The 26,938-nt window shown below is 49.0% G+C and overlaps 2 protein-coding genes across 3 annotated transcripts; one reads left to right on the top strand and one right to left on the bottom strand.

Annotated features, from left to right (window-relative positions):
- The first annotated feature begins 117 nt into the window (after positions 1–117).
- LOC144672880 (HLA class II histocompatibility antigen, DR beta 4 chain-like) lies at positions 118–9,284 on the top strand. 2 transcript variants are annotated; one of them, XM_078534879.1, is made up of 6 exons: positions 118–254; positions 2,450–2,707; positions 4,724–5,005; positions 6,350–6,451; positions 7,180–7,266; positions 8,755–9,284. In XM_078534879.1, the coding sequence occupies exons 1-6, from the start codon at positions 206–208 to the stop codon at positions 8,826–8,828; spliced, it is 852 nt and encodes a 283-aa protein (XP_078391005.1). In that variant the 5' UTR covers positions 118–205; the 3' UTR covers positions 8,829–9,284. The 2 variants fall into 2 exon arrangements, with proteins under 2 accessions (XP_078391005.1, XP_078391006.1); XM_078534880.1 differs by lacking the exon at positions 7,180–7,266.
- On the bottom strand, positions 9,257–26,274 carry LOC144672882 (SLA class II histocompatibility antigen, DQ haplotype C beta chain-like). Its single transcript, XM_078534884.1, has 8 exons — positions 26,214–26,274; positions 22,574–22,849; positions 18,577–18,858; positions 17,628–17,738; positions 15,907–15,936; positions 15,707–15,796; positions 13,603–13,632; positions 9,257–11,921 (listed from the first exon to the last, which is right to left on the bottom strand). Exons 1-7 carry the CDS (start codon positions 26,272–26,274, stop codon positions 13,604–13,606), a joined length of 879 nt encoding a protein of 292 aa, XP_078391010.1. The 3' UTR covers positions 9,257–11,921; position 13,603.
- Positions 26,275–26,938: the final 664 nt, after the last annotated feature.

The raw sequence follows: 26,938 nt of genomic DNA, 5'->3' as shown, positions 1-26,938 counted from the left end.
GAGGAAGCACTGAGTAAAGTGGGCGGCATTTAAGTGACGACGTCTGAACTCGGTCAAAGAGAATGCCCCAGGTGCATTCTCGGAAGCCTTGCAGCCCCTGGAACTTGCTGGAGCTCCTGCGGGAGAGGCAGTGAGAACCCTCGGATCTGGATCTAAACACCACTCCTGCCCCCCGCCTTTGCCCCCCTCCCCTCCCCTCATCGGGATGATTGGAGTCTTCGTCCTCCTAGTGTCTGGACTCTTCCAGACCTTGGGTAAGGAGAGAGGAGGTTAAGGGGAGGGGTAAAGAGAGGGCAGGACGGGACAAAGAGAGGAGTAAAGGGGGTGAGGAGAAGGATGGGGGGGTGGGGGTTGAGGATGGTGGACAGAGCAGAGAAATGTTAGAAGAGGGGACGGAAGGGGAGGCGGGAGAGTGAAGGACCAGGGAGGGGTGAAGGTGGTAGGAGGGGAGAGTAAGATGGAGGGGCTAGAGGTGGCAGGGAGGTTAAAGGGTAGGGAAGAGGCTGAATTGGAGGGGTGGAGAAAGAGGGCAGTGAAGGGGGAGCCCAGGAAGAATGGAGGAGTCCTGGGGGGTGGGGACGGAGAGGGGTGTGTCTGCGGGAGGGGAGAGTGGGAAGCCAGGATGGGACAGGGTGGGGGTGGGAGCTGTGAGGAGGGGGCGGGGCATGAGGGCAGTGAGGAGGGGGTGGGGTGGGGTGGGGTGTTGGGGCAGTGAGGAAGGGACAGGGCATGGGGCCAGTGAGCAGGGGGTGGGGGCAGAGAGGATGGGAAAGCATGGGGTGTGAGTAGGGGACAGGGTGGAGGGTGAGGAGGGGACTGGGTGAGTAGGGGACAGGTTGAGGGGCCGTGAGGAGAGGACGCGGAAAGGGGAGTGAGGAGAAGATAGTGTGGAGGGGAGGAGTGGGGGTGCATTGAGGAGGGGGTGGGGGGGAGCTGCAGAGGGGTCAGGCTGGGGCGGTGGAGGGGCAGGGGTGATGGTCTGTGAGGAAGGGAATGAGTGTAGGGGCGGAGCAGAGGGGTCGGTGTTGGGGGTGGGGTGGTGAGGAGGGGTGGGAGCTTGTGAGGAGGGGATGGGGTGGGGGGCTGAGGAGAGGTCGGGGTGGGAGGGGTGAGTGAGGAGTGGTCGAGTGGGGGTGTTGAGGAGAAGGTTAAGGGGCCAGATTTAATTGAAACATTCAAAATCATGAGGGGGTTTCAATCGAATAAATAAAGAGAAACTGTTTCCAGTGGCAGGAGGGTTGATAATCAGAGGGGGACACAGATTGAAGAGAATCGGTAAAAGAACCAGAGGGGAAGGTGAGAAGAATTTTTTTGGCATAGCGAGTTGCCTGAAAGGGCGGTGGAAGTAGATTCAATAGGAACGCTCAAAATGGGGAATTGGATAAATACTCGAAGGGGAAAGATTTGCAGGACTATGGCGGGGAGAGAGTGGGGTGGGGTTGGGATTAATTGGATGGATCTGTCAAAGAGCCAGCACAGGCACGATGGGCTGAATGGCCTCCTTCTGTGCTATGTAGTTCTATGGTTCGACCTCCTTAATCTGGAGGCACTGAGGCCAATGGAAGTAGCCATGAAACCTGAATAAAACACTGGTTCAGCTTCAACTGGAGTATTGTGTCCAGTTCTGGGCACCGCAGTTTATGAATGATGTGAAGGCTTTAGAGAGAGAGAGAGAGTGCGGAAAAGATTCACAAGAATGGTTCCAGGGTTGAGGGACTTCAGTTCCTCGGATAGATTGGAGAAGTTGGGAGTGTTCTCCTTGGAGAAGAGAAGGTTAAGAGGAGATTTGATCGAGATGTTCAAAATCACGAGGGTCTCTGGGACAGAGTAGATAGGGAGAAATTGTTCCCATTGGCAGAAGGGTCGAGAACCAGAGGGACACAGATTTAAGGCGATTGGCAAAAGAAGTGACGGCGACATGAGGAGAAACTTTTTCACACAGCGAGTGGTTGGGATTTGGAATGCACTGCCTGAGAGTGTGGGGGAGGCAGGATCAATCGAGGCTTTTAAGAGGGAGTTGGGTCATTATCTGAAGAGGAAGAACGCTCAGGGTTATGGGGAGAAGACTGGGGGAGTGTGGCTGGATGCATTGCTCGTTCGGAGAGCCGGTACAGACATGACGGGCAGAATGGCCTCCTCCTGCGCTGTGGCCATTCTGTGGTTCTGAGAACTCATGAGCACTAGTCAGCCATTTCCTGTGTTGCTGTGGATGAGGGGGTGACACGGAGGGAGAGAAGGATAAGGTGAGTGAGGGATGGATTATTGAACATAGAGAAGGGAAGGAAATTGGTTGGAGAGGGGTGTGGGGCGGTGGTGGTGTGCGGAGGGAGGGTGGTGGAGTGAGGAGGTATTTACATAGGGAAGGGTCAATGTGTTCCGGTTCGCTTCAGAATGGGCGGTTGTCAGTCTTACGTTAATGCATTAAGTGTCTGCTTTCTCCCCCTTCCAGGGGCACACATGTTGCAGGCACAGTTCTCCATCGAAAAATCTCATCACCCAGCAGTTAGCCTGAGGTTCGCTTATGACGGAACAGAACTCATCCAGTTCAACTACACCACCAATCAGTTCGTGGCCACCAAGCCGCTGGCAAAGTCTTTCACTGAGCAACTTAACAGCGACCAGAAGGTGGTCAGAAGGTACATTCGCTATGGCTCCTTCGCAAACCTGGTGTCAGACGTGGTTTTACGGGCCGCTCGCCAACTGATCGGTAAGTGCGGAAAAAAGCGGGTGGGGTGAGATTGGGAGCAGGAAGTGAGATTAATTGGTTAGAACTTTCAAAGAGCTAGCACGGGCAAGGTGGGCAGAATGGCATCATCCTGGGCTGTGGGGTGCGGTGCGTTACCGCATCAAGCATGTATACACATCAGGAGGTCCCAGCTGACTGAACTCTGTCATGAAGCTATCAATGTATATAATATTTTGGAAAATATTTTTCCTTTAAAATAGAAGTTTAGTCTGCTGGTGTGTCTTAACTGGATTAAAGTCAGCTAGTCTGGGTGCTTGGATATGTACTAGTTTGAGGTGTAAACAGAGGGGTAGAGTGTATTTGCATTTTTTGAATAGAAGTGGGGTGAAACCTTGATGCCTTTCTAGCAGATATCAAGCAATATGTTTTTATTGCTAATAAAATTGGTACAATGAATGGGATTTCATTGTTAAAAGGTAAAGTTCAAAGAGACTGGTGGGACAATGAGAATTTGAATTCAATCAGTGGCGGTAGGTATAACTTCAGTAGTTTTCAGGTGTGCAAGCGGAGGCAATGTGCCCTAATGGAGATTAGTTTGGGAATTTGTTAAAAGTTATGATAGTAGTAATTTGTCACCATAATATATATATATTCTAAACCTGTATAAATTAATGAAATGTTTCAATTAGTTTAATGTAAAACCTGAAGAACTGATGGTCTGATTCCTGAATTTAGAGTCGCATCTCAAACATGACACTTAAAATTATAGGTTATGACAGTTGTTTAAAGTTTCCCTCTGGGATTTTTAAAATAACTCCGCGAGGGGGTGGGGTCAGTAATGTTGTTCACAGCTTGAGCTAATCGAGCAACTTTCTGAACCTCTCTGCGTGTCCCTGCAGAGAGTGCCTTTTGCAGTCCACCTTTTTTGAGGTCCTTCCTGTCGAAACTACAACATTTTAACTGTTTGTAAATAATATCTTTAACACAAGAAAAGCATCCCTGAGGCACGACGTGCCAGGATTATGGAGCAACCTTTGACCCTGAGACACGCCAGGAGATATAAGGGACAGGTGACCAAAAGCTTGTTCACAGAGGTTGATTTTTAAGGAGCTTCTTAAAGGAGGAGAGGGAGCGAATTTAGGGCCCCAGGCAGCTGAAGGCACGGCCGTCAACGGTGGAGCGATGAGAATCGGGGGATGCTCGAAAGAACAGGGCTGGAGGGATGCAGAGATCTCGAAAGGTTATAGGAGGTTACAGAGATAGGGAGGATTCTTAGGGCTGGAGGAGGTTACAGAGATAGGGAGGGTTGAAGGAGCTGGAGGAGGTTACAGAGATAGGGAGGGTTGAAGGGGCTGGAGAAGGTTCCAGAGGTAGAGAGGGTTGTAGAGGCTGGAGGAGGTCACAGAGATAAGGAGGGTTCTAGGGGCTGGAGGAGGTCACAGAGATAGGGAGGGTTGTACGGGCTGGAGGAGGTTACAGAGATATGGAGAGTTGAAGGGGCTGGAGGACGTTCCAGAGGTAGAGAGGGTTGTAGGGATGGAGGAGGTTTCAGAGAAAGGGAGGGTTGTCGGGGCTAGAAGAGTTTACTGAGATAAGGAGGGTTGTGTGGGCTGGAGAAGGTCACAGAGATAGGGAGGGTTCTAGGGGCTGCAGGAGGCTACCATAAGACCAAAAGATGTTGGAGCACAAGTAGGCCATTCGGCCCATCCAGTCTGCTCCGCCATTCAAGGAGATCATGGCTGATCTGATAAACCTCACCTCCACTTCCCTGCCTTTTCTCCATAACCCTTGATTCCCTTACTGATTAAAAGTCTGACATCTCCCTCCATGCTCTCGGGCAGTGCACTACAATTATAGAATTTTGCAGCATCAAGGGAGGCCATTCAGCCCATTGACTCTGTGCTATAAATTTGCTGAGGCCACTGGAATTTTCACCAATCTGGATTCAGGAAATCTGGGTAATTTTATTTGAAGTCTTTTCTGCTCTACCGCATTTACTGAGGAGTTTTAAACCCATTGGCCTTCCTGCTTCTGCAGCCAAGCCTTCTGTCAACATAACCGCCCACCGCTTGCACAGCGGAAAAGACCCCTTACTTCTGATCTGCCGTGTGAATGGATTTTATCCAAGAGGCATAAATGCAACCTGGCTGCACAATGGTGATGCTTTCGAGCAGGAGGTGTTGAGTAGCAGGATTTTACCAAACACGGACGGGACATTCCAGGTTTTGTTCCAGATCAGCATTGCTCCCCGGAGCGGCGACACCTACACCTGCCAAGTGGAGCACAGTAGCAGCCCCAACAAACTAACAGCAATTTGGGGTAAGTCCTCCCTTGCAAAATTTTAAGGCACAAATGTACATCACCTGGTGCCATACTGATGCAAATGGGCCAGGAAATTAGCCTCTTTAGAAGCTTGTATTGATTTCTTGCTCAGTATAGTCTTCTTATTTGTAAATAAATCTATCCATTAGTTTTAGCCTGAACAGAATGATTTACTTATGGTATCTACAATGTTTAATGCCAGCTGGAGGATTATTTTGGAACTAAAGGGTGATTGTTAATGTACGAGCTTTCAGGGTGTGAGCAAAGGTGTAGGCTTTGATTCACGGGGCGCTCAAACTTCATTTAAATAAAATGTCATTCTGTCTCACAAGAGGCTCTTCAATCGGTTTCAGTGCCTTGGGACTACAAAAGGAGGGTGGCGATTCCTGCCTATTTCAATTCTGCAATTAACGGGTTTTTGCTTGGGCAAGGGTAGGTGTACAGGTCAGCCGTGAGCTAACTGAACGCCAGATGGAACAGGCTCAAGAGGCAGAATGGCCTGTTCCTGTGCTCTGATCAACATTCAGTGACACAACATTGAACTTGGCAATGGGCCCTCTGCTGTTGAAAACCTTGCTGATGTTCGCATGAGGAGGAGGAGGGGGCCAGAGGGCAGCCAGCTCCCATGGAGCGTAAGCCCTGTTGACTTCAGGGAGAGAGGTGAGAAGACTTGGCAGAATCTGTTTCATGAGCTAGCATCCATATTGATCTGACTTGTTAACACAGGTCTGCAATAAAAATGCAGCAAAGTCTCTGTGAAGCTCTGGGGAAGAAACAGAGGAAGCATTCAAAAGCAAAACTGCATGTACTGTTAAAACATGAATTCATTTCTTTTCATTTCATTCTAGATTCCCTCTAGCGGTACATGTTTGTATGGTAGCCTTGAGCAGACAAAATGCACATTGCAATTTTCAATACACTGCAGTCATGTATATCCAAAGCCACTGATTAATGAGTGGTGTCTATTAACAGTGCATAGCACCAGAGAGTGCTGGGGCTTTGGCTTGCATATGCACAAGAGCCTCTTGTGAGACAGAATGACATTTTATTTAAATGAAGTTGTTCCTCTCATTGGCAAGCTTAGCTGCATCCCTGGGGCAGCAATGTGCAGGGACAGGTGCAACAGAAACATCACTTGATTGGTTTCCGGCACTTTGTAGAAGCAAGATGCCAGGGATGTAGATACCCGCCTGACAGCAGCCATGCCTGCCCGCCTGCCCTCCTGTCTGTGTTGTGGCCCATAATCTCAGGGTGCCCAAGGGCCTGGGGAAGGAAACAAAGTTGTTCATGCCAGTCCGGCACTGTGATATCTTCCGACCCTAATTCTTCTTCGTTCCCCAGCTCCTAAGATGAAAAGCTGGCAGACTTACGGATACGCGACCGGGATAGTATTCATGATACTTGGAATCATAGTCCTGGCTGGAGGGATCAGCAGATGGAGAGGTAGGAATATTGATGCATGTTCTAACCAACTCAGAAACTCCACTAATTTGGCAACAATAAGAGATGGTAGTGCTGTGGTAATGTCACTGGACTAGTACCCCCAGAAGCCCAGGCTAATGCTCTGGGGACACGGGTTCAAACCCCACCCCAGCTGCTGGTGGAATTTAAATTCAGTTAATAAAATCTGGAATTGGAAGCCAGTCTCAGTGATGGTGACCGTGAAACTACCATCAATTGTCGTAAAAACTCCATCTGGTTCACTAATGTCCTTTAGGGAAGGAAATCTGCCGTCCTTACCCGGTCTGGCCGACACGTGACTCCAGACCCACAGCAATGCGGTTGACTCTTAACTGTCCCTCTGAAATGGCCCTTAGCAAGACACTCAGTTCAGTGGGCAATTACAGACGGGCAACAATTGCCAGCCACTCCCACATCCCAAGGAAGGATAAAGAAAAAAGATGTGCCTCCATGAGAGGGTGGCATGACAGATTTGTGTTTATAAGCCCCTGTGTACACACAGCCAAAAACAGTAGGTGCAAACAGGAACAACCAGCCAGCACATGAGTTCAGCCGTCACTTCCATCTTTCCCCCATTAGGTGTTCCTGGATTGCAGAATGTGTTTCACTGGGGGATGGGTCTCACTGATTTCCGAGAGGATAGGGGCTGGCGGTGGGGAAGAGAGCGTTAGCCAAGGATTCAAAGCTTGTGTTGATTATTTCTTTCCCAGGGCTCCATGCCTGTGGCTCACAACCTGGACCGAACCAGAGTCAAGTCAACACGCGTACCGATGCCTATTCCTCTAACATGGATTTAGGTAACAGAGTGACACTCAGACTCTACACTGTAGCGCGCAAGCACTTAATTTTCTTTTGTCCTTTCATGGGGATGTGGGCATTGCTGGCTAGCCCAGTATTTGTTGCCCATCCCCAATTGCCCCTTGAACTGAGTGGCTTGCTAGGGCCATTTCAGAGGGGATGTTAAGAGTGAACCCCCACTGCTGTGGGTCTGGAGTCATGTATAGGCCAGACCGGGTAAGGACGACAGATTTCCTTCCTGAAAAGACATCAGTGAACCAGATGGGGTTTTTATGACAATCGATGCCTAAAGGACAGCAGTTTTTACAACAAAGAAATCAACGCTCAGGTTATCTCTTTTTATATTCCAGATTTATTAATTGAATTTAAATCCCACCAACTGCTGTGTTAGGATTTGAACCTGTGCCCCCAAAGCATTAGCCTGGTCCTCTTAACTGCAAGTCCAGTGACAATACCACAGTTCCACTGTCTCCTCAATGGTGCACTGTGTCTATAACCTCGCAGCTAAGTTCTGGATGGGAACTGCACTGTTGCTGAGGTGTGTGAGACTCATCCTCCACATTAGCATGAGCTCTGCCCAACCTGCTTCAACTCTTGAGGTTCTTCAATCTTCCCAAGGACCCTTTCCCCAACTTCCTTCCCGATCCCAGTCCGGTAACTCCTGACGGAAAGTATGCAGGCAGACACAAGGCGAGGATGTGATCGGACCTGGCCAATGCTCACAGTCTGGCCTCCCACACAACACACAACTCCTCGGGTGAGCGCAGGGGGCCTGTGGACTCTGTGCCCCTGCAAGAGGCAGCGACTGCAGAGAGAGACAGATTGTAGATAAACACCGAGAGAGAATATAGTGAAAGAGAGACATGCTGCCAAAGCTTTTCATCTTGGACTCATCAGGACAAACATAAGAATGCCAAGTCTCAGGAGATCACAACAATTTATACTAGGGAGAAAGGTGCCGATTGGTTGGCAGGTCGACTCTGATTGGCCGAGGCATTACCACGGAGAAAACAACAGGGAACTATTGGCTCCCCGAACTTCCGAGTAATTCAGAAAAGACACAAGGCTTGAACATGTTTCTTTTGCTTGCAGAGGTTGGGGCCCTGTGTATGAATGTATGTCACTTCGATCAAGCATAAATGAGACACGTTATGTGCTTGACTGATTATCTTAAATTGGTTGTTAGTGTCACTTGGCGCACTCAGGATTGTTCAGTAAGTGCTGCACTTTGTCCTGACAAAAACCGTGTTGGCAACACGTCCCCTTTTCCAGCCATATTCAAGTTCTGTGCTGCCAATTGACTGATTGTGAAATTACAGCAGCATTATAATTATCTTCTAAAATTAACGTGCTAGCAACATTCATGTAGCCTTATACAGCTGCTCGGCAGCAATGGAGAATGTAACAGGAATTGGAGCATTACAGACAATACTGAACTCTTGTTACCTGTAGATATGTGTCATCCCCTCTTGCACTTTTCTTCCCAGGAGTGTGGACACAGGGGGAGGCTGAACACCTCTATGTGGAAAGTGAACGGACTCCCAGCCCCATAACCACTTGAAACGGACCATCAAACTCGGAACTCCCAACTCTGCCCCCCACCCCCCCGGCCCCCCGATATCTGGAGACTAAGAGACGTCGGCTGAATCTGCCTCCATTCGCCTTCCGAAAGAGCGTGTCCTGTGGAACCAAGAGTTGGAATTCAGTCCAATCGATCACTTCAGAGACTGACTCAGAGGAGCTGACTCTGCAATACAATCCACCTCTGGTTTAGTCCATTTATTTAACTCTTACTGCTCAAGGCTCTGTTAACCTCTGAGGAAAAAAACTCATGGCTACTGTTCCACCCTTATTTAATCGATATCATTCTCACGTGGCTCCTGCTTGTAGTTACTCCGACCAGGAGATCTGCCACCATCACTTGTCACTTTCTGGATTGTTAAAATACATGAACGAGAATTATAAATGGAAACGAAATATACAAAAACATAGGAACCAAATAAATTTTAATGGAAAATATGGATCCTCACACACAGAAGAGTAGGCTTTTGTTAATATAGATATAAACCTGACTGAAATTATTTGCTTTAATGTACAGCTTTCCCAACGATCTCCGATGCCACGTTTGGCATCATTTGTTGATGTGACAGAGTTGGCAAAGTGCAGCAGTCAATTCATCATTAATTGCCCCCTTAAGAACCCCAACTGGGGCAAGAGCCGGCCTTGGCTTCTAGGCTTCGTCCGTCCCACTGTAAAATTTTGGACAGGCTGGGGCGGGCCGGAGGATGAAAGCTCCCCACCAACTAGGCCGACAGTCCAGGAAAATAAAAGTTAAGCTAACTCATCTGCATTTCCAATCATGGGTGCTCATTCCTCCTTCAATCTTCGACACTGAATGCTCTTTTCAAACCAAATATTAGAGAAGCTGGGACTGTTCTCCTTGGAGTAAAGGAGGTTGAGAGGAGATTTGATCGAGGTGCTCAAAATCACGAGGGGTCTGGGACAGAGCAGAAAGGGAGAAACTGTTCCCATTGGCGGAAGGATCGAGAACCAGAGGGACACGGATTTAAGGCGATTGGTAAAAGAAGCAAGGCAGACACGAGAAGGAACTTTTTCACGCAGCGAGTGGTTAGGGTCTGGAATGCACTGCTTGAGAGTGTGGGGGAGGCAGGGTGAATCAGAGCTTTCAAAAGGCAGTTGGGTCATTATCTGGAAAGGAAGAATGTGCAGAGTTACAGGGAGAGGACGGGGGAGTGGCACTGGGTGAATTGCTCATTTGGAAAGCTGGTGCAGATAGGATGGGCTGAAAGGCCTCCTTCTGCACTGTTACAATGCTGCGATCCTGCGATAATCTCCTGGCTCACATTCTGCACAAGGAGTACTAGCTTCTGCCTTCAATCGAGGTCCTGAGGATGATAAGTGAGAAGTGGACTTTACACAGGAGGCACCTCTCTTGTTGGGGAACAAGGAGCAGGAATCCTGCTTGATTAGAAAATCACTGGCCCCTGGAGTCTGAGATAATCTCTTCCCCATGACTTTAATCCCAATCTGCTGCTTGCTCCCCTGATCTTGTGCCCTCGTTCTAGATTCCCCCACAAGGGGGAAACATCCTCTCAGCATCTACCCTGTCAAGCCCCCCCCCGCCTCAGAATCTGATATGTTTCAATAAGATCACCCCTCGTTCTTCTAAACTCCAATGGTTATAGGCCCAACCTGCTGAACCTTTCCCCACAAGACAAACCCCTTGATCCCAGGAATCAACCAAGTGAAGCTTCTCTGAACGGCTTCCAATGAACATCCCCCTCCTTAAATAAGGAGACCACAACTGTACACAGTACTCCAGGTGCGGTCTCACCAATGCTCTGTACAGTTGTAGCAAGACTTCCCTACTTTTATACTCTATCCCCCCTCGTAATAAACACTAACCTTCCATTTGCCTTCCTAATCACTTGCTGCACTTGCGTACTAACTTCTGATTCATGCATTAATCACAGAACCTGCTGATTCAAGTATCTGTCATTACAGTAAAGGGTGGGGGGGGGGGGCATCATATTCAGTGCTAATATTTGAATGTGTCAGTGGGAGACATCTGTACACAGTTTTTCGACCCTCCCTTTGTGCAACACATCCATCCTGTGACGTTCTTTCCTGTGAAGGGATACATTTTCTGAAGGAAGGAGGCGGAGTGACAGTATAAAATAAAGGTTACAATTCTAGAGTGGGTACAGGAGCAGAGGGACCGGGGTGTATATGTGCATAAATCATTGAAGGTGACAAGACAGATGGAGAGAGCTGTTTCCAAAGTATACAGTATCCTGGGCTTTATTAATAGGGGCATAAGAGTATAAGAGCAAGGAGGTTATGCTGAATTTATATAAGACACTCGGTTAGACCTCAGCTGGAGTATTGTGTGCAGTTCTGGACGCCACATCATAGGAAGGATGTGAACACATTAGAGAGAGTCCAGACGAGATTTACAAGAATGGTTTCAAGGATGAGAAACTTCAGCTAATGAGGATAGATTGGAGAGGTTGGGACTGTTCTCCTTGGAGAGGAGAAGGCTGAGAGGAGATTTGATAGAGATGTTCAAAACCATGAGGAGGCTGGACAGAGTAGATCGGGAGAAGCTGTTCCCACTCGTAAAAGGATTAAGAATGAGAGGGCACAGATTTAAAGTGATTTGCAAAGGAAGCAAGTGTGACGTGAGAAATAAACTTTTTCACACAGCGAGTGGTTCGGGTCTGGAACGCACTGCCTGGAAGTGTGGTGGAGGCAGGCTCAATTGGGGCGTTCAAGAGGGCATTAAATGGTTATTTGAATAGAAACAATGTGCAAGGGTATGGGGAAAAGGCAGGGCAATGGTACTAGGTCATAATGCTCATTTGGAGCGCTGGCGCAGACACGATGGGCCAAATGGCCTCCTCCTGTGCTGTTAAGATTCTGTGGGTGTAGATGTGCATGAGTTATTGAAGGTGACAGGACAGGTTGAGAGAATAGCTAATAAAGCATGCAGGGTCCTAGGCTTCATTAATCGGGGCATACAGCACAAAAACAATGAGGTTATGGTAAAAAGATAAAAGCAAAATAATGCAGATGCTGGAAATCTGAAACAAAAGCAGAAAATGCTGGATAAATTCAGCAGGTCTGACAGCATCTGTGGAGAGAGAAAAACAAAGTTAATGTTTCAAGTCCGTATGACCCTTCTTCAGAGCTGAGGTTATGATAAACTTGCATAAAACACTAGTTCAGCCTCAGCTGGAGTATTGTGTCCAGTTCTGGATGCTGCACTATATGAACGATGTGAAGGCTTTAGAGAGAGAGAGAGAGTGCGGAAAAGATTCATGAGAATAGTTCCAGGGATGAGGGACTTTGGTTCCGTAGACAGATTGGAGAAGTTGGGACTGTTCTCCTTGGAGAAGAGGAGGTTGAGAGGAGATTTGATCGAGGTGTTCAAAATCACAAGGGCTCTGGGACAGAGTAGATGGGGAGAAACTGTTCCCAGTGGCGGAAGGATCAAGAACCAGAGGGACACTGATTTAAGGCGATTGGTAAAAGAAGCAAGGCAGACACGAGAAGGAACTTTTTCACGCAGCGAGTGGTTAGGGTCTGGAATGCGCTGCCTGAGAGTGTGGGGGAGGCAAGGTCAATTGAGGCTTTCAAAAAGGAATTGGGGAATGGACAGGGGACGGGCATTGGGTGATTTGTTCTTGCATTGAGCCACCACAGACACAATGGGCCGAATGGCCTCCTTCTGTACTGTTACTATTCAGTGATTCCCTGATAATGCAGACTTCAGTGGAGGGCTGGAATGGAGTTGGGGGAGGGGGGTGTCAGGGGCGCTTGGTAGGTGCTGCGAAGAGATTCCACATGAAATGCTGGTCAGAGAAGCTTATGGATAGCCCCCATGCGGCAACCAAAGGGGAGGCCATTCAGCCCCTCGAGGCTGTTCCAACATTCAATCAGATCATTGACCACATTCCAAATAACACTAACTCAACAAAACTTTACAGATCCAAGTTTTAACTATTTCAGTTGACCCGCCATCTAATTTGGAAACAGTTCCCACGTGTTCTGGATTCCCCTGCCAAGGGGAACAGTTCCTCTGCGCCTACCCCCTCCCCAGCTGGTGTCGCCTTCCTTAAGGAGGTCTGTGGGTAACATCCCTGCCTTTGAGCCGGAAGCCCCCGGTTCAAGTCCCACTCCAGGACCTGACGGTTCGTAATCCTGCCAAACAGGTTGAGTATCAACTTGTAAATCCTTCCAACACACGCACCACTAAGAGTGGGAGAGATTCCTGGTCATTCACGTGGAGGAAGGAAATTAGCGCCTCCGACTGCCACTATCCATAGCTCTGGACTACAACACACAGGTAACCCAGCCCTTCGGAGGGCTGGACGGCTGCTCTGGATCTGACTGGTGCAAACAGCACAGTGCCTGTCCTGGCTGGGGTGGATTTGCGAGCTGTCCCTATCCACAACAAAGATCGGGGCGCAGTGGGTCGGACAAAGAACTGGAGAAGGTAGCCTTCATGAGGGGGCGGTGCCCCAAGCTGAACAGTTACTTCAGTTGGGGAGTCTGAGCAAGGCCCTTATTGGCCTGAACTACCACATTTGCCCCTTTATAACTTAGCACCCCCGCAATAAAGACTTTCTTTCAGCTTTGCCCGCTGCTTTCTGTACACGTTCACAGCTTGTAGTCTTCTGCTTCACTTGGGTCCTCATGGTCATTCCCAAGCGAAGGCACTGAGGGGCCATTACAGGGGTGGTAGGGGTGGGAGACAGACTCTCCTCTCCTTTAATAACTGGCAAATTGCGAACGACATACCGTGCACTCACCTTATACCGTGTCCTTTGTCAAGCCATCTCCTGGAAGACAGAACAAAACTGAAGTCAGCGTGTGGACCGGGGTTTTGAGCTGGTACATTCTCAAACTGCTTACACCATCTACAGCAAGATCTCTGCTAACCAGTGTAATAGAGCTTGGCTAATGTTGGGCAAGCTGCTGGGCACTGGTCCTACCCCATACTGTGTGGGCAATCCACTCAGAGTGAGATTGTGACAAGTACAGAGGCTGAATCTGAATGTTCGCGGACTGCAAGAGATGGGGGTCACTGCAGTCCTACAAGGAGAGGATGCCTTGACTAAGCTCAGCTGTTCTGCAAAACTGCCAGTGTCAATTGACAGCAAGTGTAGAGTACTTGAGAGATTCCACGGAGGCCTGGGGTGGATTAATCCAAAAGCTCTTTCTCACTCCTTCGATCGCAAACCCTTAACTTTCTGACCCGGAAGAGGCAACATTTACTGCCCATCCCTAGTTGCCCCTTGAGAAGGTGGTGGTGAGCCACCTTCTTGAACCTTTGCAGTCCGTACGGTGTAGGTACACCGACGGTGCTGTTCAGGAGGGAGTTCCTGGATTTTGACCCAGCGACAGTGAAGAAATGGCTGATATATTTCCAAGACAGGATGGTGAGTGACTTGGAGGGGAACTTCCAGGTGCTGGTGTTCCCATGTGTCTGCTGCCCTCGTCCTTCTAGATGGTAGTAGTTGTGGGTTTGGAATGTGCTGTCGAAGGAGCCTTGGCGAGTTCCTGCAGCGCATCTTAGAGATGGTACACACTGCTGCTACTGTGGTGGAGGGAGTGAATGTTTGTGGCAGGGTTGCCAATCAAGCGGAGCTGCTTTGTCCTGGTTCGTTACGAGCTTCTTCAGTGTTGTGGGACTGCACTCATCCAGGCAAGTGGGGAGCATTCCATCACATCCCTGACTTGTGCCGTGTAGATGGTGGACAGGCTTTGGGGAGTCAGGAGGTGAGTTACTCGCCACAGGATTCTCAGCCTCTGACCTGCTCTTGTAGCCACAGTATTTATATGGCTAGTCCAGTTCAGTTTCTGGTCAACGGTAACCCCCCCAGGATGTTGATAGTGGGGGATTCAGTGATGGTAATGCCATTGCTGCATTTGGACATGGACTCTTTTAGTATTTGGGGAGTTGGTAAACAATCATCAGCGAACATCCCCAATCTGACCTTGTGATGGAGGGAAGGTCTTCAATGAAGTAGCTGAAGATGTTTGGGCCAAGAACAGAATAGGACATGATGGAGTCCATCTTTCTGTGCCTAAGGCCTCCAACCTGCACTACATCTGGTCTATAGTCTTGAGCATCACTGGAAAGGTGAGCTATATTGAGGGTCTGACTAATAATAATGGGTGCCCGTGCGATGCCAGGTATGTAGGCTGTATGTGCCAAGGACTGGCGGGTCATATCAAATAGCACATCCCTTCAGCCGTTCGCAATAGGCAGAGTACTGACCGTACTCAACCAGCCTGTGCTTGTAAAACTCAGAACATTAATGTCTAACATTAGATGTGATTCCACGATTGGAGAGCACTTACTGAACAAGTCTGAGCGTGCTAAGAATTACACTGACAACCATTCTAAGATTACCAGTCAGGCTCGCAATGTGGCTCACTTATACTTGCTAAAAGCTACACATATTCGTTCGCAGGGTCCTGTCCTCTGCGGGCAAAAAGAACATGTCCAGGCATTGCGGCTTTTTTTCAATTGAACAAAGGTGTGGCGGACAATAGTTTCCTGGCAACGCCTCAACCTATCAGAGATATCTGCCAACCACTCAGCACCCTCTTCTTATGCAGTATAAATTCTTGTTCCCTCTGAAATTTGGCATTCTTGCGTCTGTCATGATGAGTGCATTATAAAAAGCTTCAATAGCCTCTCTCTTTTTTTCAGCAATACTCAAGTTCTGTACTACAAGGTGACTAAGGAGACAAGTAACGGAGCTTGTTTTATAAATGTACATGCCGTTCCCTTTCTGAATGCCTGATAGATGCTGCCCTCACGCAGAGCACAATGCCCAGAGGCCACAGCACATGAGCCAGGCTTTTGACTATCTTGTTCCCAGGTACCGGGAGTGGGGCCATTACCTGAAGTTGCACTGGAGGCTGAGGTGTTCGAACGCATGCTGGTCTGACTCCGGTTCGACTTCTGCTGCTGTTGATTTTTCCGGAAAAGCACTGTGGGAAAGCAGGAGTGACCAAGAGCTTTTGTGAATATAAGTGAGGTTCTCGCCATGTCGATGCCCGCGGTCATTTCTTTTTTTGTGTGTTTGTGTGTTTAGACTTACCTTTTAGTCCAGGGATTCGGGGTTGGTAGCCTGAAAGGGAAATAAATCAGGGTTGAAATCTTGATGAGTGAATGGAACGGCCAGTTGGAAGTTAGAAATGGGGGCAGGGGTAGGCCATTTGGCCCCTCAAGCCTGCTCCATCATTTAACAAGATCATGACCGATCTTCTACCCCCACTCTACTACCCTGACCTGTCTCCAAATCCCTTAATTCCCTCAATTTCCAAAAATCCATCCACCTTATTACGAACTCAGGACTCTATGTTTTAAATTGTCGCTTTTAATTCAAGGTGAAATTGAGTTTCCTGGAGAGGGGGCTGTTGATCATCCTAAACTCTGCCCGGAGACAGGCCCTTGTGATCCGTCACTGAAACCTATGGAAAATCAAGTGGCAATTTTGACACAAAGGAGGGACAGCTGGTTTTCTGTGCACAGACATAGAGACCGGGAAAGAGAGACAGAAACTGCTGTGAAAAGCAGAGTTAAAGACTGACTTTTATGTTAGCCACCACAATCTGCTGGTAAGCACTGGCTCTCTGTTCAAAGAGAGGGCACATGGCCTTTATTGAAAGAGGGTTGGATTATAAAAGTAGGGAAATCTTGCTACAACTGAACAGGGCATTGGTGAGATTACACCTGGGATACTGCGTACAGCATTGGTCTCCTTACATAAGGAGGGATACACCTGCATTGGAAGCCGTTCAGAGAAAGTTCACTTGGCTGATTCCTGGGATGAAGGGGTTTGTCTTATAAGGAAAGGTTGAGCAGGTTGGGCCTCTACCCATTGGAGCTTAGAAGAATGAGAAGTGAAAACACTGACAATTCTGAGGTGAGAAGCTTGACGAGGTGGATGCTAAGAAGATGTTTCCCCCTTGTGTGGGAATCTGGAACTAGAGGGGGGGGGCACAGTTTCAGAATAAGGGGTCTCCCATTGAAGACGGAGATAAGGAGGAATTTCTTCTCTCAGAGGGTCGTTAGTCTCTCCCCCAGAGAGGAGTGGAGGCTGGCTCACTGAATATGTTCAAAGCCGAGTTAGACAGATTTTTGATCGACAAGGGAGTCGAGGGTTATGGAGAGGGGACAGACAGGAAATTGGAGTTGAGGCCACAATCAGATCAGTCAGGGTTATCCTAGGAACCAGCCGAGAGAACCTTCACTGAACTGCTTCTCATGCAGTGATATCTATTCATAAGTAAGGAGATCAAAACTGCTCTCAGTGCTCCAGGTGCATTCTAACTAAGGCCCAGGACAGCTCTATAAAGATTTCCCTACTCTGATACTCCATCCCCTTCGTAATAAAGGCCAAAATTCCATTTGCCTTCCCAACCACTTGCTGCATCTACATACCAACATTTTGTGGCCGAATTAGTTTCAGTCAGAGAAGATCCTTCCGGATTTTCTCCCCCCAGTTAGCCTGGGTTTGTAACCTGGCTCCTCACCTCTCCCAGGTGATGAGGTGCCTGTCAGGCACGGAGGTGACCGCAGGTCCTGGGATGCACAAGCATCAGTGGGGCGGGCTGGATTTGACACGCCCATTCCAGGAAAATCCTTTTTTTAGGGTTTTGTGGAGATTCTCGAGTCTCAGGTAGTTTGCAATTCGCGGGAAAGCGGGAAGGTGCTGGGAACGTCCTTGGACCTCGGACTTAGCACAGGTGGGAACATCAATGTTCCAGTGCCCTTGGAAAAGAGCGGAATGATTTCAGCAGCCATGAGGCCCCGTACCTTGACATTTCATTCGAAAAACGGCTCCAGTTACGGCAGTCAGGATGCCACCAATTCCGAACAATATTCCAACAATGGCCGCAGCAGACAGTGAGCTCTTACGTTGGGGTACTTCCAAAAAGACCAAGGACACAAAGGGCAGAAAGATCGAAAAGAGAATGAAAATAAAACAGAAAATGTCATCCACTTCAGCACAAGGAAATTCCACTTTCCAAACACTGTTTCTGCACAACATTCCGATTGTCCAGTCAGTGCTTTTCCAGGATAAACCATTGCGCAATCCTGACCCTATCAAACACTCCCAGGACAGGTACAGCACGGGGTTAGATACAGAGAAAAGTTCTCTCTTCACAGTCCCCATCAAACACTCCCAGGACAGGGACAGCACGGGGTTAGATACAGAGTAAAGCTCCCTCTACACCGTCCCCATCAAACACTCCTGGGGCAGGTACAGCACGGGGTTAGATACAGAGTAAAGCTCCCTCTACACTGTCCCCATCAAACACTCCCAGGACAGGTACAGCACTGGGTTAGATACAGAGTAAAGCTCCCTCCACACTGTCTCCATCAAACACTCCCAGGACAGGTACAGCACGGGGTTAGATACAGAGTAAAGCTCCCTCTACACCGTCCCCATCAAACACTCCCAGGACAGGTACAGCATGGGGTTAGATACAGAGTAAAGCTCCCTCTACACCGTCCCCATCAAACACTCCCAGGGCAGGTACGGCACGGGGTTAGATACAGAGTATAGCTCCCTCTACACCGTCCCCGTCAAACACTCCCAGGACAGGTACAGCACGGGGTTAGATAGAGCGTAAAGCTGTGTTTACACTTTCACCCAGGGTTGATTGGTCAGTTTGTGAGGCATTGTTTGTCTCCCACCCTCTTTTACTGGACACATCGAGCCTATTGCTTAATTCACATATCGAGGGTGATCAGGACCTACCCCAGTTGGTGCGGTGTCCGTCTGGAAAAGTGACATGCTGCACAAAGCACGTGTACGTGTCCTCTGTCTTGGGGTCAATGTTGATGAATGCAGCCGTCTGGAAGGCCTTCTCACTGTTGGGAAGGATCTGAGTCTGTACCACTTGCGCGTCAATGTTCCCATCATTTTTCAGCCAGGTCACATTAAGGGCTCTTGGATAGAAGCCGGCGACTGTACACTGAAGTTGGCTGGAATGGTCAAAGTCTTCCAGGTCGTGGAAGGAGATGGTCACTGAAGGGGACACTGAGAATGGACAGGGTTACTTTCAATTCAGCACTCCCACACCTGCTCCCAATATTTCCTCCAAGCCAGTCTCCCATATTCACCGGGCTACTGCCTCCAAGGACAGTGACTGTTCTCTGCTACTTACCTTCGTTAGGAACAGGAACATGAGGAGGCCCATTCAGCCCCTCCTCGAGCCTGTAACACAAGAACAGGAGGAGGCCCATTCAGCCCGTCCTCAAGCCTATTACACAGGAACAGGAGGAGGCCATTCAGCCTCCTGAAGCCTGTTACGCAGGAACAGGACGAGGCCTATTCAGACCCCTCTTGAGCCTCTAACACAATAACAAAAAGGAGGCCATTCTGTGTCCTCATGCCTGTTGCGCCATTCAATGAGATCATAGCTGATCTGTGACCTAATTTCACATACACGCCTTTGCCCTATATCCCTTAACACCTCTGGCTTGCAAAAATCTCTCTTTTAGAATTAAGAATCGGTGCAGCATTAAATCGCCATTTATGAGAGAGTCCCAAGCTCTCTATCATACTTTACATGTGGAATTCCCAGGTCTAGAGACATGTGAGGCAGTCGAAGCACAAGCTTCGGTCGGTTTCCATAGCCAGTTTCTCCTGCAACAGGTTGCATGAGGCTATAGCTCGAGGACTGCCACTCCACATCAAGCACTCCTCACCAGGAGACCCTCATGCCTGCCAAAGGCATAGTGGAAGGATTGACAGGTCATTAATCAACTAGCCTGGCCTTGTTATTGTTTATTGCGAGGGGAATTGAATACAAAAGGAGGGAGGTTATGCTTCAGTTGTACAGGGCACTGGTGAAACCACATTTGGGGTACTGTGTACAGTATTGGTCACCTTATTTAAGGAAGGATGTAAATACATCAGAAGCGGTTCAGAGAAGGTTTACCAGACTAATACCAGGAATGGGCGGGTTGTCTTATGAGGAAAGGGTGGCTAGGCTTGTATCCGCTGGAGTTTAGAAGACTAAGAGGTGACTTGATTGAATCCCTTAAGATCCTGAGGGGTCTTGACAGGCTGGATGTGGAGAGAATGTTTCCTCTTGTGGGAGAATCTAGAAGCAGGGGGGTCACTGTTTAAAAATAAGGGGTCACCCATTTAAGAAAGAGATAAAGAGAAATTTATTCTCTCAGAGGGTTGTGAGTCTTTGGAACTCTCTTCCTCTATAGGTGGTGGAAGCAGAGTCTTTGAATATTTTTAAGGCAGAGGTGGATAGATTCTTGATAAGCAAGGGGGTGAAAGGTTATCGGGGGGTTGGTGGGAATGTAGGGTTGAGGTTACAATTGGATCAGCCATGATCTTATTGAATGGCAGAGCAGGTTTGAGGGGCTGAGTGGCCTACACCTGCCCTGAATTCGTACGTTCATTACCGGCGTACCTTTGTTGGCCATCAAGTCCTGTGCTGGGACAGGAACCGGGAGCTTTCAGTTCAGTATGGACGCTACCCACTGCACCACTGGACCTGCTCTTTGTGTGTAGGAGTCTTTCCTCATTTTACTCCTGAAAGGTCTGCCTCTCACTTTTTAGACTCTGCCCCGTCGTCCCAGACTCCCCCAACCAGCGGCAAACAGTTTCTCTCTAGCGACCCTACTAGTTCCCCTGAATATCGCGAAAACTTCAATCAAATCACCCCCTGAACCTTGTAGCATTGGAGGCGGTACAGTGAAGGTTCTCTAGATTGGACCCTGGGATGAGGGGGGTTGTCCTATGGTGAGAGGCTGAGTAAATTGGGCCGATATTCTCTGGGGTTTAGAAGAATGAGAAGCGATCTCATTGAGGCATACAAGATTCTGAAGGGGTTTGACAGGGTGGACGCAGAGAGATCGTTTCCGCTGCTCGGGGGAATCTAAAACACGGGGGCACAGTCTCAGGATAAGGGGCTGATCGTTTCGGACTGAGATGAGAAGTTTCTTCACTCAAAGGGTTGTGAATCTTTGGAACTCTTTCCCCCAGAGGGTTGTGGATGCTCCATTGTTGAAGACATTTAAGGCTGGGATGGACGGATGTTTGGTCTCTCAGGGAATTGAGGGATATGGGGAGCAGGTGGGATAGTGGAGTTGAAGCCCAGGATCAGCCATGATCATATTGAATGGGGGGCCAGGCTTAATGGGTCAAATGGTTCACTCCTGCTCCCATTTTTTGTGTTTTTGTGAATAATATTCTAGAGCAGGAACCGTCATTGAATGCCCAGCCTCCCACAGGCCATTAATGCTGAAGGGAGTCCCAGTAATAGTTCACACCAGCCCAATTTGGGGTCCGCTAACACGGTGCAGTCCAGGGATCAGGGACACTTCACAGCAATGCTTTTAACCGCATGTCCTTTAAGAGAATTAAATAGCGCTAAGAAAGTGCAAAGACCTCATCGCATTGACAAGCTCTTCACATCCATATATCCCTACTGTGGCTACAAGAGCAGGTCAGAGGCTGGGAATCCTGCGGTGAGTAACTCACCTCTTGTCTCCCCAAAGCCTGTCCACCATCTACAAGACACAAGTCAGGAGTGTGATGGAATACTCCCCGCTTGCCTGGGTGAGTCCAGCTCCAACAACACTCAAGAAGCTCGACACCGTCCAAGGCAAAGCGGCCCCGCTTGATCAGCACTCTATCCACCAACATTCACTCCCTCCACCACTGACACACAGTGACAGCAGTGCGTATCATCTCTTGGTCCAACTGTACAGGGCATTAGTGAGGCTGCACCTGGAGTACTGTGTACAGTTCTGGTCACCTTACTTAATTAAGGAGGGATAGACTCACATTGGAGGCCCTTCAGAGAAGGTTCACTCAGCTGATTCCTGGGATGAAGGGGGTTTGTCTTATGGGGAAAGGTTCAGCAGGTTGGGCCTATAACCATTGGAGTTTAGAAGAATGAGAGGTGATCTTATTGAAACATATCAGATTCTGACGGGGGGACTTGACAGGGTAGATGCTGAGAGGATGTTTCCCCCTTGTTGGGGAATCTAGAACGAGGGCACAAGATCGGGGGAGCAAGCAGCAGATTGGGATTAAAGTCATGGGGAAGAGATTATCACAGACTCCAGGGGCCAGTGATTTTCTAATCAAGCAGGATTCCTGCTCCTTGTTCCCCAACAAGATAGATGCCTCCTGTGTAAAGTCCACTTCTCACTTATCATCCTCAGGACCTCGATTGAAGGCAGAAGCTGGTACTCCTTGTGCAGAATGTGAGCCAGGAGATTATCGCAGGATCGCAGCATTGTAACAGCGCAGAAGGAGGCCTTTCAGCCCATCCTATCTGCACCGGCTCTCCAAATGAGCAATTCACCCAGTGCCACTCCCCCATCCTCTCCCTGTAACCCTGCACATTCTTCCTTTCCAGATAATGACCCAACTGCCTTTTGAAAGCTCTGATTCACCCTGCCTCCCCCACACTCTCAGGCAGCACATTCCAGACTAAGCTCTTGCTTAGTTCCTTCTCGTGTCTGTCTTGCTTCTTTTACCATTTTGCCGAATGGCCTCCTCCTGCTCCTGTTTCTGATCATCTTATGTTTATATTGATATCTAGAGCATGCACTACAGCAACTTGCCGAGACTCCTTCGACTGCACCTCGCAAATGCACGAGCTCTATCGCTTAATGCAAGACTCTAGCACCCTGAAATATGTAAAAGGACCAGGGAGAAAAATGCATTGGATCAACAAAAACGAGGACCCCCAATGTGTGAGGGCCGCCGATAACCTTACCTTCCCGATCGAGAGTGTCAGCTCCGGCCTCCAGAAGCAGGCTGAGATAATTGACAAAGTCCTGAATCCCATCCTGGATAATCTTCAGGGCTCTTGGATCCTCGTTCAGGCTGTCCACCTCGTTTTTCACCGTCAAGCTCTCCACTGTCAGCCGGCTTGCCTTCGTGTCAAAGCGGGTCAGTATGTTCTTGTTGTAAGCCACAGCGCAGAAGCAACCAGTTACGTCCTTCTGAGACACAGCGGCTCGGTCGCAGTCTAGTACTTCCTGTACCACACCTGGCGGTGGGGGGAAGGGACAACAGAAGATAGTTTAAGTTGCGTCTGATGAGGGAACTGACAGAGTGCAGCAAGGCAAACAGGCACAAAACCATTCTTCAGGCACCAACTACATGAAATTAGCTCACCAAGGCTCTTTTGACAGCACCTTCCAAACCCGCGATCACTACAACCTAGAAGGACAAGGGCAGCGGACGCATGGGAACACCACCACCTGCAAGTTCCCCTCCCAGCCACTCACCATCCCGACTTGGAAATATATCAGCCATTCCTTCATTGTCGTTGGGTCAAAATCCTGGAAACCCCCCTCCCTAATAGCACGGTGGGTGTACCTACACCACACAGACTGCAGCGGCTCAAGAAGGCGGCTCCCCACCACCTTCTCAAGGGGCAATTAGGGATGGGCGACAAATGCTGGGCCTGGCCAGCGATGCCCACATCCCGTGAATGAGTGAAAATAAAGAAATTAAATGACCTGCATTTTACAAGCTGCCTAATCTGACCTCTCAAAAAAAAGTACCCTGCCACACTACAAAACTGCTCTTGGCTTGCAATTGTTAAACTTCCCACAGCCAGTAGAACAGAAGTCAGTCTTAGATTTCTTCACAAAGTGAGACATTATAAATGTACAGCTTCAGACTCGACTACCCAGTGTCTCTTTTGAGCACAATAAACAACTAATTAAACAAATTAACTAATTAGCAGCCCCTTAAAGGGGCACTGTAACAGAAAACCCCCCCCAAAAAATTTAGGTTAACACTCCTGGGGCTGATGACATGCTCCAGCCCCTGTGGCTGTTGAATCTCGATCTTCTGCCTCGGACACGGGGAAGCTACCCACCCGCTTCACAAGATCGCCAAGTGCCACTTTGCACTCTTTTAAGTAACCATTAAAAATTAAACCAATTAACAAGTAAACTAATAGACAGGTTAACGGGGCACTGTCACAAAAAGACAAAACTTTAATGAAAAGTTAGCAATTTAAATTAAAATGTCATTTCCGGGGCTGATGAGGTGTCCACTGGCTATGGAAGGCCTCAAGCGCAACTGGCAGAAAGTGCCTCTTTGTACGAGCTCGAGTAATCATTCAACCAACGCCCTCTGCTTCTATATACTTAAGCTTAATTTACACAATTAACAACAACTAGAGCAGTGCATCCAATCCTGGTTGCCACACTCGAGGAAGGATGTGAAGGTCCGTGAGCGGGTGCGGAGGGGGATGAGGGATCTGTAGCTCCAGGATTAGGTTGGAGAAGCTGGGGTTGTTCTCCTTGGAGCAAAGGAGAGATTTGATAGAGGTGTACGAGGCTAGGATAGGTTTGGATAAGACAGACAAGGAAAAGCCATTCCCATTAGTTGACGGTACAGGAATTGGGGAGGGACACAGATTGAAGGTTCTGGGCGAAGAGGCGATGCGAGGAGGAGCTTTATCGTGCAGCAAGCAGTAACAGCCTGAAACTTGCTGCCCACAAGAGTGGTGGAAGGGGAGATGAATGGTTTCGAATGGAAATTGGACAGTTCTCTTGAGGGAAATAAACTCGCAAGGGCTCAGGGGAGAGCACGGGTGGAATGGGACTGATGGGATTGCTTTACAGAGAGATGGCATGGAGTAGATAGACCGAGAGGTCTCTTTCTGTGCTATAATGATTATATGGCTTCACTTTCAGTGTGTTCATTTGAGGAGCAGTGGCTAATGCAGGGGCAATCAAAGCACTCGGTAAAGTCCCCATACAGAAGCCAGGCCACTGACCGATTGACCGGACTTCGTTGGGTCAAATCGTGATCTGGCCTCAAAGAAAATGACACTTAACTGTTCTCGTAAGGGAACTACGGGAATTTTTAAATCAACCTGAACAAGCGGTTAGGATCTTGGTTAAACAGGGGTCCCCGGGGGAGTGTGTCAGTATTTACAGGGGTCCCCAGGGGAGTCTGTCAGTATTTACAGGGGGTCCCCGGGGAGCGTGTCAGTATTTACAAGGGCTCCCCGGGGAGTATGTTAGTATTTACAGGGGGGGTCCCTGGGTGAGTGTGTCAGTATTTACAGGGGGTCCCCGGGGGAGTGTGTCAGTATTTACAGGGGGTCCCTGGGGGAGTGTGTCAGTATTTACAGGGGATCCACGGTGGGTGTGTCAGTATTTACAGGGATTTACCCAAGAGTGTGTCAGTATTTACAGGGAGGTACCCGAGAGTGTGTCAGTATTTACAGGGAGGTACCCGAGAGTGTGTCAGTATTTACAGGGGGCTCCCCGGGGAGTGTGTCAGTATTTACAGGGGGGGTCCCCGGGGAGTGTGTCAGTATTTACAGTGGGGTCCAAGGGGAGTGTGTCAGTATTTACAGTGGAGTCCAAGGGGAGTGTGTCAGTATTTACAGGGGGTCCCTGGGGGAGTGTGTCAGTATTTACAGGGGATCCACGGGGGGTGTGTCAGTATTTACAGGGAGTTACCCAAGAGTGTGTCAGTATTTACAGGGAGGTACCCGAGAGTGTGTCAGTATTTACAGGGAGGTACCCGAGAGTGTGTCAGTATTTACAGGGGGCTCCCCGGGGAGTGTGTCAGTATTTACAGGGGGGGTCCCCGGGGAGTGTGTCAGTATTTACAGTGGGGTCCAAGGGGAGTGTGTCAGTATTTACAGTGGGGTCCAAGGGGAGTGTGTCAGTATTTACAGTGGAGTCCAAGGGGAGTGTGTCAGTATTTTCAGGGGGGTCCCTGGGGAGTGTGTCAGTGTTTATAGGGTGGTCTCTGGGGATTGTGTCAGTATTTACAGGGGGGTCCCCGGGGGAGTGTGTCAGTATTTACAGGGGGGTCCCCGGGAAGGGTATCAGTATTTACAGGGGGTCCCCGGGGAGTGTGTCAGTACTTACAGGGGGTCTCCGGGGGTGTGTCAGTATTTACAGGGGGTCCCCGGGGAGTGTGTCAGTATTTACAGGGGGTCCCCGGGGAGTGTGTCAGTATTTACAGGGGGTCTCCGGGGGTGTGTCAGTACTTACAGAGATCCCCTATGCAAAACATTTTTAAAGCTTGTCTTATTAGTAAACTCACACCTCCACCACCTTAAACATCCACTCACTGACGCACAGTAGCAGCAGTGTGTGTACCATCTATAAGATGCACTGCAGCAACTTGCCAAGGCTCCTTTGACGGCGCCGCCCAAACCCTTGACCTCTGCTACTAGAAGGACAAGGGCAGCAGATGCAAGGGAGTTCCACCGCCTGCAAGTTCCCCTCCGAGCCCCACACATATCGTCCGTCCCTTCACGGTCACTGAGTCAAAATCCTGGAACTCCCTCCCAAGGGGAAGCACTCTGCCAGAAATGCAAACAGGGGAAGAGCAAATTTCAAATACACGCAAAAGAGTTTGAATCTTACCCAGCGCTGAAATGAGACTCACACAGCACCAGAAGTAGAGAGCTGCTGCACTGATTGCCATGTGTTCGAGCACCCACTCCAACTGGGGAACGCCAAAGTGCATAAATCACAGAGGTATCACGCGGACAAATCCTCCACCAGATCCAAAGGCTTCTCAAGAGTCCTTAAGAAAACAGCCTTTGAGTTCAGGATCACTGCTTCTGGCACTGAAAGTACAGGCCTGCCGGTATTGGATGAATCTCAGCACTGTTAATTATTTGAGGAATGTCATCACCTTAGTTTCAGTGACAGTCGATTTGATTTGTGTTTACAGCCTTCTCAGGGCGCAAAGAGTTCCTGGCTAGGCTCATTTGAGATTAATCACACCTCTTATGTAATGACGCTTATGTAATTCTCTCCGGCAGCATGATACGATGCTGTGCAATTCCAAGAATAGTTGCCAAGTTCCCCATATCTAATCCTGCACATCTGAGGGGTTTTTTTGGGCAGTCTACCTGACCTCTGCAGGGTGCATCAGCTCGGATCAGAGTTGTGATTGTGGGGTTTAGCCATGTTAACCTGTCTTGTTCCTGTAAGGTACAGGAACTGCCTGTGGTGAAGTGGTCCAGATGGAGTTAAAAAGGAACAGGAGGAGGACATTCAGCCCCTCACGAGCGTGATACACAGGAACAGGAAGAGGCTATTCAGCCCCTCTTGAGCCTATTGCACAGGAACAGGAGGAGGCC

The sequence above is a fragment of the Cetorhinus maximus genome, unplaced genomic scaffold, assembly GCF_964194155.1.
Source record: "Cetorhinus maximus unplaced genomic scaffold, sCetMax3.hap1.1 HAP1_SCAFFOLD_138, whole genome shotgun sequence".
NCBI lineage: Eukaryota > Metazoa > Chordata > Chondrichthyes > Lamniformes > Cetorhinidae > Cetorhinus > Cetorhinus maximus.
Note: the sequence above shows the minus strand (reverse complement) of the source record. Positions and strands in the feature narration are given on the sequence as shown.

Coding starts and splice junctions, on each gene's coding strand:
- LOC144672880 (XM_078534879.1), top strand. CDS start 206: ATGATTGGAGTCTTCGTCCTCCTAGTGTCTGGACTCTTCCAGACCTTG. Junction 2,708..4,723: donor GGCCGCTCGCCAACTGATCG/GTAAGTGCGGAA, acceptor CTGCTTCTGCAG/CCAAGCCTTCTGTCAACATA. Junction 5,006..6,349: donor CAAACTAACAGCAATTTGGG/GTAAGTCCTCCC, acceptor TTCGTTCCCCAG/CTCCTAAGATGAAAAGCTGG.
- LOC144672882 (XM_078534884.1), bottom strand. CDS start 26,274: ATGGCAATCAGTGCAGCAGCTCTCTACTTCTGGTGCTGTGTGAGTCTC. Junction 22,850..26,213: donor GAGTCTCATTTCAGCGCTGG/GTAAGATTCAAA, acceptor CCCCACCGCCAG/GTGTGGTACAGGAAGTACTA. Junction 15,797..15,906: donor CCGAATCCCTGGACTAAAAG/GTAAGTCTAAAC, acceptor GCTTTCCCACAG/TGCTTTTCCGGAAAAATCAA.